Genomic DNA, 13283 nt, shown 5'->3' on the forward strand with positions numbered 1-13283 from the left:
ATTGGCTGGGGCTACGCATGACTAACTCTCTCATTCGTTAAATGAGTTCTTCAGTCACCCTTAGTCGCCCTTCGTCCTTCCTTTCGCAAAGACAGCCGGTGTCTTCACTCTCAAGATACCGTGTACTGATGTTAATATCACTTTTAGTAGTACAATGGAACTTAATATGCAACGCTCGTTGCATTGTAAAACACATTCAGGCATTTCCAACTGTAAAACACAAAAAGCTTTGGGTTCAGTAGTCGCCATCTTTGCTGTTAGCGCTTTCTAAAGAAAGACACAGGAAACAGGTCATGTGCATGTGCACAGGTATACAAACATAACTGTCTGAGTTGCTCTTTCGTTTGAAGTACTATTTGCAAATATAAGCTGTATGTAATATATGTCACAAAGCCTTACAAACGCCGTATAGATTTTGAAACACTCGTTATATAAATACGTATACCATACATAAAGGGGAAATGCACTTGTCACAAATCTCTAAGAGTTCTTGACCGATATACCTGAGATTTTTACTAGATACTCTAATAAACATTTGTATCGACAAGGCTATATTTTTTATGGCACCATACCTGAATCGGTAAAAATAAAGCCCTATTAGATCACTCGGTTGTCCGTCTGTCTATCGAGAACACTTTTTCTCTGTAACGGGTAAACGTGAGAAAGTTGAAACTAATGCCTATGCTCGGTTGGCGCTGTTAAAACTTGGAGCTTCTGAGTCAATGCAACCAAAGGATACACCCATTTATATCACATATTTTGGTATCCGCAAACACTCATCAGAACCTATAGGATGTATCCTGTAGTCTCAGGACCATGAAATTTAGCAAGAAGCAAGGTTTCACAGTACAACTAAAAGAAGAAATTTGAAAATTGTTTATTTACAATGAACTCGAAAGAAATTTTGTTATATATTATTTTTAAAACATAATTAACATGTTTTCTGTTAAAACTGACTGTGTGTGTAAGACAGTGTACTGTATCGTTTTCCTTGCACTGGGTCTTAACAGAAAACCTTAATTTCAGGAAAGCTTTATTGACGGCTTATTGGCTCATAATCAGGATAGTATTAGCGAGATTAATTATTGTCTGTTCTACTATTTTTAAAAGCTAATAGCTCTTATATTTAATATTTTCAGGGTTTAGTTAATATGTTTTTGATTTCTGAAACGTTTGGTGTGTCGTTTGCTCTCTGTGTAATCTGCAGAAGTCTGTTTTCATGTTTTTATTACTGAGTAGCTTTTACTGATTTCCATTGTTAATGAGTATTGCCTCTTAAAAGCTGCAGTTACCATGCACCGTCGGTTTACTGCGTGTAACTGCCAAGTTTGCCAAATGAGGCGTATGTCCTATCTTGCTAACAAGGCCCAGTCCTGGTTGCAAACTGCCTGAAAATTTCTTTAGGTGTCGATGTGGCAAGAGATTAAGTCCTCGCATTTGTTGTTAAAGCCCATGACTATAGACATGTGTTGGATTTCATGTTTTTGTGCACTGCTCCCTTAAAAAAATATGCCTTTGGAATAAATATTTTCTTGATATGGCGTCTTCCAAGGCCAGCTTTTCGCTCTCAGCCTTTCAGATGTCACTACAGTATATCAAGAAAGCTTCTGTGGAGCCTGGAAGACTAGAAGAATCTTGCTCGAACAGTCCATGGGTGAACTGCCTCGGAAGCGAAGGTGATTTAAGACGGCCGCCCACCCTCAGTTGCTCAGTTCGTCAGCGTACCTGACGATGGCGAGACGTCTGATCGCCGAAATATTATGCCCGTTGGACACATGGACTGGCAGTACAACCGTGGACTGTTGGAGCAAGAAATACGCCGGGAGAAACTGAAGAATCACATTAGAAGAGTCTTGTCTGAAAGTGGTATTCTGCAAGCCACCAGCCAAGCGGAAAACTTGGTGGGGAGGCGCTACGCACCATGATGGAGAGGTGCTCCCTGACGGTGAGGCTGCTGAAAAACGCCTCGTGCTGGTGCAGGAAGCCCGTCAGCTGGCGCACCGAGTCGTCCAGCGCCAGGCCGTCCATGCGCACCTCGCCGTCGACGATCGTGCCCGCTGCGCAGACACACAAGACGATCTCGTCACCACCATGTCAAAAGATAACTTCAAATATGGTCAAAACAGATCACCTACAGACGCGAGATGAAGTCATCGAGAACAGTAGAATATGTTAGTCATCAGAAGCCAATGATATCCAGTTTGTTATACATTGAAGAGCCAAATAAACTGCACACCTGCCTAATATCGTGTAGGGCCCCCGCGAGCAAGCAGAAGTGCAGTAACACGACGTCGCATGGACTCGACTGTCTGACGTAGTGCTGGAAGGAATTGGCTCCATGAATCCTGGTGGGCTGTCCATAAATCTGAAGGAGTACGTGGGGTGGAGATCTCTTCCGAAAGACACGTTGCAAGGCATCCCAGATATGCTCAAGAATTCTCATTTCTGGGGAGTTTGGTCGCCAGCGGAATTGTTTAAACACAGAAGAGTGTTCTTGGAGTCACTCTGTAGCAGTTATGGGCGTGTGGGGTCTCGCATTGTCCTTCTGGAATTGCCCATAACCGTCGGAATGCACAACGGACAGAAATGGGTGCTTACGTACGTGTCATCTGTCAGAGTCGTATCTAGACGTATCAGGGGTCCCATATCACTCAAACTGCACACGCCCACACCATTACAGAGCATATGCCAACTTGAACAATTCCCTGCTGACATGCAGGGTCCATGATTTATCAGGTTGTCTCCATACCCGCACAAGTCCATCCGCTCGATATAATTTGAAACGAGACTCGTCCGACCAGGCAACATGTTGCCAGTCGTCAACAGTCGAATGTCGGTGTTGACGGGCCCAGGCGAGGCGTCAAGTTTTGTGTCGTGCAGTCATCAAGGGTACACAAGTGGCTCTTCGATTCCGAAAGCCCATTTCTTGGTACTTCGTTGAATGGTTCGCACGCTGACACTTGGCTGATGGCCCAGCATTGATATCTGCAGCAATTTGCAGAAGGGTTGCATTTAAGTCACGTTGAATGATATTTTAGCGGATTCCTGATATTCACGGTACACTCGTGAAATGGTCGTATGGGAGACTCTCCCCTTTATCGCTGTCTCGGAGATGATGTATCCCATTGCTCGTGCACTGTCTATAACACCACGTTCAAACTCACGTAAATCATCAAATCTGTCATTTTAGCAGCAGTAATAGATACTTGTTGTCTAATACAGGCTTTGTCAATCGCAGTGTCGTATTCTGCCTGTTTACATATCTCTGTATTTGAACACGCATGCCTGTACCAGTTTCTTTGGCGCTTCAGTGTATTTTCATTTTAACAATTAAAACAATCTTTCTTAAGCACATTCCTTAGAATAGGTCATCTCTATCATGTCAGAAAGAATCTACCCTACCGGGGAGCTGCGCTAGCGCTGTGGGAGGTTTTTCATCCACGGGTCGAATCCGCTCGGCTCAATATCGTCGAAGGGGTGATGTGCCGTTCAGCCTGGATGTGTTTTTTAGCGGGTTTCCCAAATCCCTCGAGGTGAATACCTCGCTGGTTCCCTTGTTCCGTGTCAGATACGCGCTATGGAAACATTTAGAACATTTTCTCGGACCCGCCCACAGAATTTACTATGCAAGCAGACAGATTGCGTACACTGGTTGTGTCATGGGGGGTGAGTCGGAGACTGGTGACCTTATCTGTTTGTTTTCTTTAAACACTTACTCAGCAGCAGCAAATCGACGCACGCTATGCAATTGTGAACAACTCATGGGGAGTACATAACTTTAAAATGAGAGCAGCCGCAGCAGAAATTCTGCATGCTGAATAAAATGTCTTCTGCTCAGGCTGTTAAGTTCCCTTTATTGGAAGGTCACGACCGGTTTCGCGTTCTTAAAATGAATCATCAGGTAATCTATACGTTAGAGGAATAACATATTTACTTTTTGGAATTACCAATTTTTAAAAATTAGTTATTAAAATCACGTAAGGCCACCAAGAATAGTATACTTAAATTATCTTTCAAATAATTGCAGTACTTGGGTAAAATAGTTACAAGAAAGTCCCATTTCATTGGGAAAGCAATAAATATATAAATAATAATTCGCTATAAAGCGGTGGTCCATGTTAAATGTTGGGCCCGAAAAGCTGTCGCAGTCTATAAAATAAGGACGTATCTCAGTAATTATGGAAAACGGAAGAACTCGAAAAAAACCGTAGGTGCCGTAATAACATCTGAATAGAAGCATATTCCTTACGCATAGCCTTTGGCTGTCAATATATCCATCCCCTTCCTTGTTGGGCGATTAGTTTAATAACACTGAACAGCCACTTTGCATCCTTCTCGTTGGTACTCTCGATTCAGTCTTTCTGTAACTCTGTGCATGCGCCATTTCCCGTCCGGTGTCATAACAATGTGCTGCCAGTTTAGCTGAGTTTGGTGGCGTGTTATCTCCCGGAGCAGTCTGCGGATACGGTGTGTGTTCAGCCTTGCTTATTTCTAGCCTCGTTCCTATTTGAAGTTAGACTATGTTTATTTCACTTTGATTATTAGTGTGTTCTTACGGCACCTACCGTTTTTCCGAGTTTTTCCGTTTTTCATACTTACAGAGATATGATGCACGGTGGCACAGTTGAACAGGAGGGTGACGTAAGCTGCACCATAACGAGACACTTGTACAGTGGTGGTACTGAACGGAACAATGTGAAACATACATACACTGTCAATGCAACTTACCAGGAGACCGTGAGAGCGCTGATGTAAGGCAAGTGGTGGCATAGAGCCATCAACTGAGTAATGATAATGAAACTAGTTTCTGTAAGGCATAAGGTGGCGATTTGTCTCGCCGTGAGAGCAGTAGATGTATCAGCAACGTTAGACAGACATAGTGTACGAATGGGACTCACGACGAAAATCACAGTACCTCCAAAGGCGGGACTGACTGTATGCTTCAAGAGAGTTACGTTATGTGTATCCTCAATTGCGAATATGGGCAACCATCAGCTGTAGAATGGAATCACGACGGCGAAAATTTGTTCTGGTCCGGGACTCGAACTCAGATTTCCCGCTTATTGCGAGCGGCCGCCTTAAAATTTGGCTCCCCGGGCATGACACACGCCACTCTCGAATTTCCGTTTGTTGTCAACCACGCGTCTACAGTCTGCATTCCTACATCCATTATGTATATTCCTGATCAGGTGAGACATTTTACTTCAAAGTTACTTGCCGTGCACGCGTGTTCAAGGGAACTGTGCAAAGTAATTTACAATACACATGCACTTTTATATCGCATCAAGAGAGTAGAGGCAGAGGGATGAACGAGCTGTGGAAAACACACCATACAGGGTGAACTTTAATAAAACTGACAAACTTCAGGGACGGATTCCTGACAGAAAATGGAGCTAAAAGGATCCTATGAATATGTGTCCGGAAATGCAGCGCTTCCACGGTAGATGGTGCTGACGAACGAAAGTTCCACTGACCAATTTCCGTGCGTTCCTTATGTGTTGCAGACTGTTTCATTGACGCAGCGTGCTGTAAGCAGCAGAATCGTCAGGTATTCGTGTCCGGAACAAGCCGAAATGGTGTTTGTGTACGGCCAAGCAGACAGAAATGGTGAAGATGTAGCACGGCTATACCAAAAGGTACCCTCATAGACACTCACCACAACATTTCAACCTCTTTTTGGGCGTTTCTGTGTCATGGGTCCTTTCAGAAAGACGGAAGTGCAGGGAGGCAACGGACGATGCGTACACCAAACTGAGAGAACCCGTTTCCACAGGATGTAGAGACGAACCCTAGTACAAGCTCCAGGCAGATCGCCCGCGGACACGATGTAAGCCGAATTACGATTATGTGCATCCTGCATGATAACCGCTACCATTCCTATAACTTGCAATCACTTGGAGACTACTTTGAACATATGTTGTGACGTAGGTGCGATGCAGCTCTGTCCTGTGTTCGCGATGATTTGTTGTTGTTGCACGCACACTGTCTATTTCCGGGCACATGTTCATAGAACCTTTTTTCCCCCATTTTCAGTTGGGAATCCGTCCCTGCAGCTTGTCAGTTTCATTAATATTCACCCTTAATGGACGGTGGCGTCACTTGCGTGAGACTGGTGTTGACATTTATGAGAAAGAGTTATACTGGCACCATGAATACAACAACCATTAACAGTTGTGATAGCAGCCAAAATGGAAGTGTTTTTCTCCCACTTGTGTGAGACATACACCGGGTGTCCCAGAAGTGTTGCGACAAACTTCGGGGGATTGTAGCAGGCGTCTTGAGGAACATGTAGTGGATAGGAAACTGTGTCCGGAAGGCTCCAAAGACGCTACACAGGCTGAAAGTTATATGCTCCGGCACCTGTCACTAGACCAACTGTTCGGCAGCAAACGTGCCTTTGTATGCTGACAGACCTTAGGCGGAACGTCCCGCAATGTTGTATGTTATTCATTAATTGTGACTCATCGCTAAGATCGCCAGTGGAGAAGATGGCGCTATCTGATACACAGAAAGGCGCTGTCTCCTATGAATGCGATGCTTTGTTGCCTCTGTGGATGACGGTTTCGGACACTGATTTCCATCCGCAGTTTGTTTTTCTCCTGATACCCTCCAAAACCGCCAGTGGTTTTTGTATACAGAAGAAAAACAAACCTGCTGCTGGAAGTCCATGTGCGAAACCGTCATGCATCACGGTAATAGATCATCACATTCGTGGAAGACAAGGCCTGTCTATAGAGCAAGTACCTCCATCTTCGTGGCAATCAGTCGCGACCACTTAATAACATACAACGTGGGTAGATGTCCCGTCTATGGTCTGTCACCGTACGAAGGCACGTTTGGTGCCAAGGAGGTGGCCTAATCACCAGCTGCTATAACTTCGACACTCTGTAGCATCGTTGGATGACGTTTCCAGACACGGGCTCCCATCCTCTATTTGTCCTTCAAGACATTCACTACAGCCCCTCAAATTTTGTCGCAGCATTATTGGGACTCACAGTATATAATACTGCCATTACGGCCACGACAGGATCATACTGCCATTCTGAAATGCATCAAGAGACTTTAGTAACTGCCTAGCCTGACATACATATGCAGTGGCAGTGGAATGCACAAGATTTCCCTCTGTAGTTAGCGTGCCACATGTTGTGGCTATGGTTTACTGGGGAGGGTATCATAGATTCAGTTCGGCGAGACATACCTGTAACTGGGAAGTGGTTCAACAGGTAGGTTTTATCGAGTTCACTAGCTCCAGAGGAGTATATTGTATTTTTGGGTCCCACTGCGTCGGTGATGGTCTACTCACCAGCATGACACAGTGATGTAGGGGTACCCTTACCAGGAGGATGGTGTCCTTGCTTCAGTGAGAGAGTGATGGCAGTACTGGCAAGGTTGTAGTTAAGTCTGATACTATGATGTAGTCACTCGGTGGCAGCTGGACTCACCAGGGGATCGGTGAGCGAGGGCCGCCAGCAGAGTACTCTTCCCAGCGCCGCTGCCCCCAATTAGCGCCACCAGTGATCCAGGCAGCACGGCTCCCGTCACTGTCAAAAGCAAAACACACAATGCAGATTACTGTCCGCTCGAGAAAAACAATGGCGTAACTCCAGTTGACCACCATTTGTCATTACAATACATAACAAAAATCGGCTGCACCCATATAATTTGCTGCTGAATTTTACAAAGTGTCTTTAAGCACTATATTTCTTAACGGTACAGATCAGTTATTGGCAGTGCATCTTCTTCACAAGTTGACGACATCCATTTGCACACTTTGTGTCGAAATGTTGTTAGTTATTTTGTCGGAAGTATGAATCTTGATTGTGGTTACAAAAGGTTCGAATTATCCTCGTTACGTGGATGTTTTTTCCGCTTAAAGGCGTTACGGATATATATACAGTGCGTCAGTTAAGTCATGATGCAGTTAAAAACTCTCCTTCTGGCTAACATAAACGAAATGACAGGCTGAAACTCGCGCTACACTAGACAGCATCGCAAAGAATTTCTGTAATATGATGTTCGATAGTGTGCGCGAACAGGTGGTGATGCGATGGGACGAACCATGTGGCAGCATTCCACCAGGTCACGTCAGTCGAGACGTCGACAGTACAGAGTAATGTTCAGTATGTTCTGTGACTTGTTAAATTCTAAACCGTGAACAACGTTCCAAGTGAATACCGACAAATGTACAACAAAGACTCACTACACAGAAATAACATTAATTGGTGGGATAATCAGTTAAAGGATACCGTCAGTTTTATGGTCATCCGCCACTCTAGTAGGCCTTCGGTAAGTGAAGAGTCTTTCGAATACTTTTTCACTATCTGTGTTCTAATATTGTCAATGATTTCGTTCGAAGAACTGAATCTAGTTTGTGATGACTAATCGGCAGCATAGTCGGAGGTCTGATTAGCTTGGAAGTTGTTTACTTGTGTCCAGACTACTGCGCTATATACATTCTTTGACAAAAAGATGAGGCACTCAGAAGACGAGGTCATATGCCAGTGAACCTCGAAACTGTAAACACTGTTGATGGTTATTTAAATGATTGTAGCTGCAGTTCTTCGTGACAGGTAGGACGACCACCAGACTGCATTAGTGTTGCTTGCGCTTAATGTTGACAGCAGACCTGGTAGGGTACCTACAGTGCGTGATCAGTGGTCACTGTGAAGGACGCAGCGATGCCACGTACTCGTGTTACCACCACCTAGCAGAGTTTGAAAAGGACCTCACTGTGTATCTCCATTTGCCGGTTGGTCGGATCATGCAACATCCTGATTTGTGGGGCACTCTGATGTGACAGTGACACTGTTTGGACTGCAGAATGCATGGGAACTTGAAGGCAAGGACACTCGTCGTCAAGTTTCCGGTAGACCACGTGGCACCACCACAAGCGAGAATCACCGTATTCTGCACAATGCACGTTATAAACCTATCACATGTGCGCTTGCCATCCGATAACACATAATGGGCTCCCTGACACATTCTGCATCGTCTTGAAACTAGCAGCAACCGGACAAAGGAATTATCTTTCACAGGCTATTACAACACCAAAAAAGAAACAGTCGTCTGGAGTAGTGTCGTAACCGGGAAGCATGGACTGCTGATGAATGGCGTCGCACTGTGCTGAACGATGAATCGCCCAGAAGACCGTCGTCGGAGAGTATGAGGGCGTCCCAGGGAGGACTTCTGGCGTCGGAGCGTGGGAAGCCATCGGATATGTAAGTTAATGCTGGTGTTGACTGAGGGACCTCTTACGTCACAACGATACGTTATGGACATCCTGTGTCCCTATGATTTACCTCCCATGCAAAAGTATCCTGTTGACATTTTTCAGCAGGACAATCTCGTCCACACACGGCACGTGTATCTATGAACTGTCTGTGTGATTCTGAGATACTTTTGTGGCCAGCAAGAACACCAGATCTGCCTGACATAAAACTTGTGGAACCAGTTCGGACGTCAGCTGCAACCCAGTGGAATTATCCTGTGTATCAATATCCAGTTAAAACAGCTGTGGGCCCGCTTGCCTCAGGAAAGGCTATAATGATTTTATGACACTTTCGAATCGAATCAGTGTACGCATCAAGACCAGAGGGGGTGCAGCTTTATATTGATAAGTGGGCTCATACTACCATAGCGTCAAATATATTCTCATCCCGCTAAGTTTCATTTCGTTTCCTACACCTCCTCTGGGAGCTTCAATTTTTTGATCACCAGTGTATATACCAATAACAGGAGGCCAAGTGTGGAAAAAGCAGAAAACGAAAGATCTATTAAATTATTCGTTTGTGCGTGTATGACACAGCAAACTAAGTGCCTTTCCTCCAAAATTTTCGTTTTATCATAATAAAGTACATAGTATGTTAAGGTTGTTGCTACGTTAAATACTAAGTATTTCTCCCATAATCGCAGCGAAAAGGTATACTTACGTCTTGAGCTGCACGAGCAGCTATTCGCATGACAATTCGCGACAGGCGTTACCAACATGCACGTCAAAATAATGGGCGAGTCCTCGTAAAGTCTTACCCAGTTTAATTCTAAGTCAGATTTTGGCTATTGGTCCCATATGTTGACACTCGAGAACAATTTTCTACTACCTGTGTTCTCTAAATGCAAGGAACCACAGGAGAAATTTATCTTTGATTCGACACTGATCAGACACACATTAGAATACAACCACCTTGGTCTATTGATTTAGTCTTGTTAACGGCTCACAAAATTCTGCCAATCTCACAAACTTTCACTAAATCCACTCTCAGACCCACAGATAAATTAATGCTAAGTGTGTGATTGCACTCCGATGTACGATCTTGTTCATCGTGTGAACTGTTGCCTACAAATCATTATATTATATGCTTCAGTGAAGAAAGAAATTTTTGCTACTTGGCTAAAGTCTCTCTTCCCTACAATATGTACCCTGGCGTATTCAACACCGTCATGTCCCCAACTTGACAAAACATGATTTCCAAGGGCGGCATGGTACCTAAGTAACTATTCGGAGTAAGAGAAAGTTGATGGTAGTTGAAGAGTCCGTTAACGTTTGCTTAAAATTAAAAATTAATCCATACTCGAGAAGTTAGCTTCGTTAATTAATGATTAACGGATTGAGGGTCTTGTCATGTCTATGTATACCAAAATAGTGCTTTCGAAATTAGATACATTTCATGTCATGTCACATGTCTAGAAAAACTCAAAGTATTTCACCACGCAGAGACCGTCTGTTAAGACCACTTATATTTCTTGTTAGAGTACGAATTGAAATTATCATACAGGTTGTCAAAATTTTTGACGCAAGAATAATAGGTAATCCTACTAAGACGCCAGAGATTGGGAGTTAGATCGTCAATAGCTTTGTTTGTAACGGGGTATATAACAATACTAATCGACAAAGGCTTCCCAATAGGTGTAAACTGTAATGTAATGTGATAATAACGTACTGATGTTGGAATGTGTGTTATAATTGCAGAATAGAATGACAGTGGTTACAGAGCCAAAACTGCAGTAGTAAATCCTGAAGGAAATAACAGGCAGATTGCGAAAGACTTATCTTCAGAAAATTCTACATAGCTGTGACTCCTCACATTAAGAAAATCACCGTTCCTGTTACGTTGGTAACTTTCTGCCGTGGTTTTGGTTGACAGTTCACTAGGTGTAAGAACACACGGAACCACAGATCCCGCAACACGCTGTGACGCCCTGCAACACGAGTACAAATACTCGCAGCAGCAAATCGCTGCATACGCGCCACTCTGTCACTTAGCTCCCTCTTTTCTCCGGTGTCAAACTAGGCATCACATTAAATCTGCGCTTCTGTGTACACTTTCAAGCATTTTACTGGAGGAATAGCAGAGACTAGAGTGCAATATGCATAGTATATAGTCGTCGGTTCCATGTGACGTGAACCTCTCATATTTCAGACAGCAACTACTGCAACAAAACATTTGATGACAACATCACTCTCTATCTCTATTCAGCTATTAGGGCCGTATGTTTTAACATAACATCGATCAGTCACTTCTTATTGAGAATGTGGAAGCGTCATTCAATGTACAGAGCATGCCAGTTCTTCATTGACTCACATTTCACTGACACTGCGACGACCGAAAACGTGTGGGATAAGGCACCTGACAGTCCCCTACAGCAATCAGTACTGGTGAACAACAAAGTTATATCGAACATAGGGGCGGGCACCATACGCTTCCATGATGCTGGTTGTGACTTCACGATTCATTCAGTTTTCCTTGTAACAGCATAGTAGGATACCAAATGGAATTTTTAATGGTGTACTAATATAATCAGTCATGTCTGAGTTAAATTTTAGGATTTTCTAACAATTTCTTCACGATGCTGCAAACTATCTATCGAACTTTGTAGTAATAGAATAAGCGAACTACATTTCTTTATCGCAGTTCGTCGAGGCCAGGGAAAAAATCAATCCAGCTGTCCATTTTTCCACCACTAACGGCAGAGTTCATGTAGGAGGCTGGTCTAGTGAGGAGCTCCTGCATTATTCTCAATCCAAGCCGTCGCAAGGTGGCAATATTGTTGGAGCAAGTAGTCAGTGCTTTGGCCTTCCTAGCGTCAATATTAGCTTTCTAATCTAGAGCTACTACATTTTCTTCATGTAGCTCACCAACTTAATCCATCGAAATCACCAACTTAATCCATGGAAGTCATTTGATCGTTTCGCTACCGACCACTCGAGGTAGAACTTCACTGGGGTAGGAGCCCACGTTCATCCTTTGGTAGGGTCAGGAACCATGGTGGCGGACAAAAAAAAATTCTAGGTGGTTGCTTCGTTGGTCTACAATAAAGTTCCATCAATGGTCGACGTAAGTCTCAACGGAGAAATCCGCTAAACAAGTCAAGTACGTAGTGGTAGAGTTACCATGGACTGTACTTGTGCCGAAAAATTGAATGTGGAATTTTAGTGAGCTCTGTATGGCGAACTTTCAGAGTTATAGCGTACATAAAATGAAGAAATTAATACATGGAATTACGTACCATTATTGATGATTCGAGTGTAGGTCTGTGATGAGGACAAGAAAACCCTTGTCTTCTTCTTCATGACGTACACCGACAGGTCCCTCCAGGTGAGGGCCACGCCATAATTGTTCTTCTTGCTCTGAAACACACGTAACGGTCTAGTGTTAACATGTGCCATCTGACTCAATCTCTGCTGCCGAAAATGTCGGTCGCACTTCCATGTTTAGTTATCCTATACACCACAAATCCGTCTGATTACGCAACAATTATGTAGCTGATAATCTTGTGGGCTGGTAATACCAGAGTTCGACGTTCAACTATCTACTTTTTCTGCGATACTTTAGTCGTAGTTAATTTGACTACCACCACTGACAGTGGTTTTCGATACTTAAAGAAAGCCAAATAGCACTGTAGTCTTGAGTCTACGATAAATTGTGTAGATACCTACACATCTGGCTCTGTGAGACGATTTTCAGCTCTGATTGTGAACAAATTAAATACAAGAGAACTCCAGAGTAGATAACAACCAAAGAGAGAAGACGGAAGATCCATATTCAGAATGAAAGGGATAATGTATAGGCTATCTGAGCAATCACATCGAGTCCACAAATTATACTGTCCTCATTTCCATTCCCGGACATTCTACAGTATTACGTTTTCTGTCACATCAAGGGACGTTATTAGTCCGGAAAAGGAGAAATAAAAAGATTTCTTATATCAGTTCACGATAATACAGTTGTACTTGAGTCTTGGAAACCTAACACATCCATACCACTTTATCACGTTCCCTGTTATTG

At 43.6% G+C, this 13283-nt stretch overlaps 1 protein-coding gene across 1 annotated transcript in view; it reads right to left on the bottom strand.

Annotated features, from left to right (window-relative positions):
- The window catches only part of LOC124789687 (protein scarlet-like), a 371381-nt gene that overhangs the window by 152147 nt on the left and 205951 nt on the right, over window positions 1-13283 (bottom strand). The window contains exons 2-4 of the mRNA XM_047257124.1: window positions 12505-12625; window positions 7443-7541; window positions 1921-2057 (exon numbers count right to left, since the gene is read on the bottom strand). Coding sequence (XP_047113080.1) covers window positions 1921-2057; window positions 7443-7541; window positions 12505-12625 — 357 coding nt within the window. The remainder of the gene's footprint in view (window positions 1-1920; window positions 2058-7442; window positions 7542-12504; window positions 12626-13283) is intronic.

This window comes from Schistocerca piceifrons, chromosome 3 (assembly GCF_021461385.2).
Source record: "Schistocerca piceifrons isolate TAMUIC-IGC-003096 chromosome 3, iqSchPice1.1, whole genome shotgun sequence".
NCBI lineage: Eukaryota > Metazoa > Arthropoda > Insecta > Orthoptera > Acrididae > Schistocerca > Schistocerca piceifrons.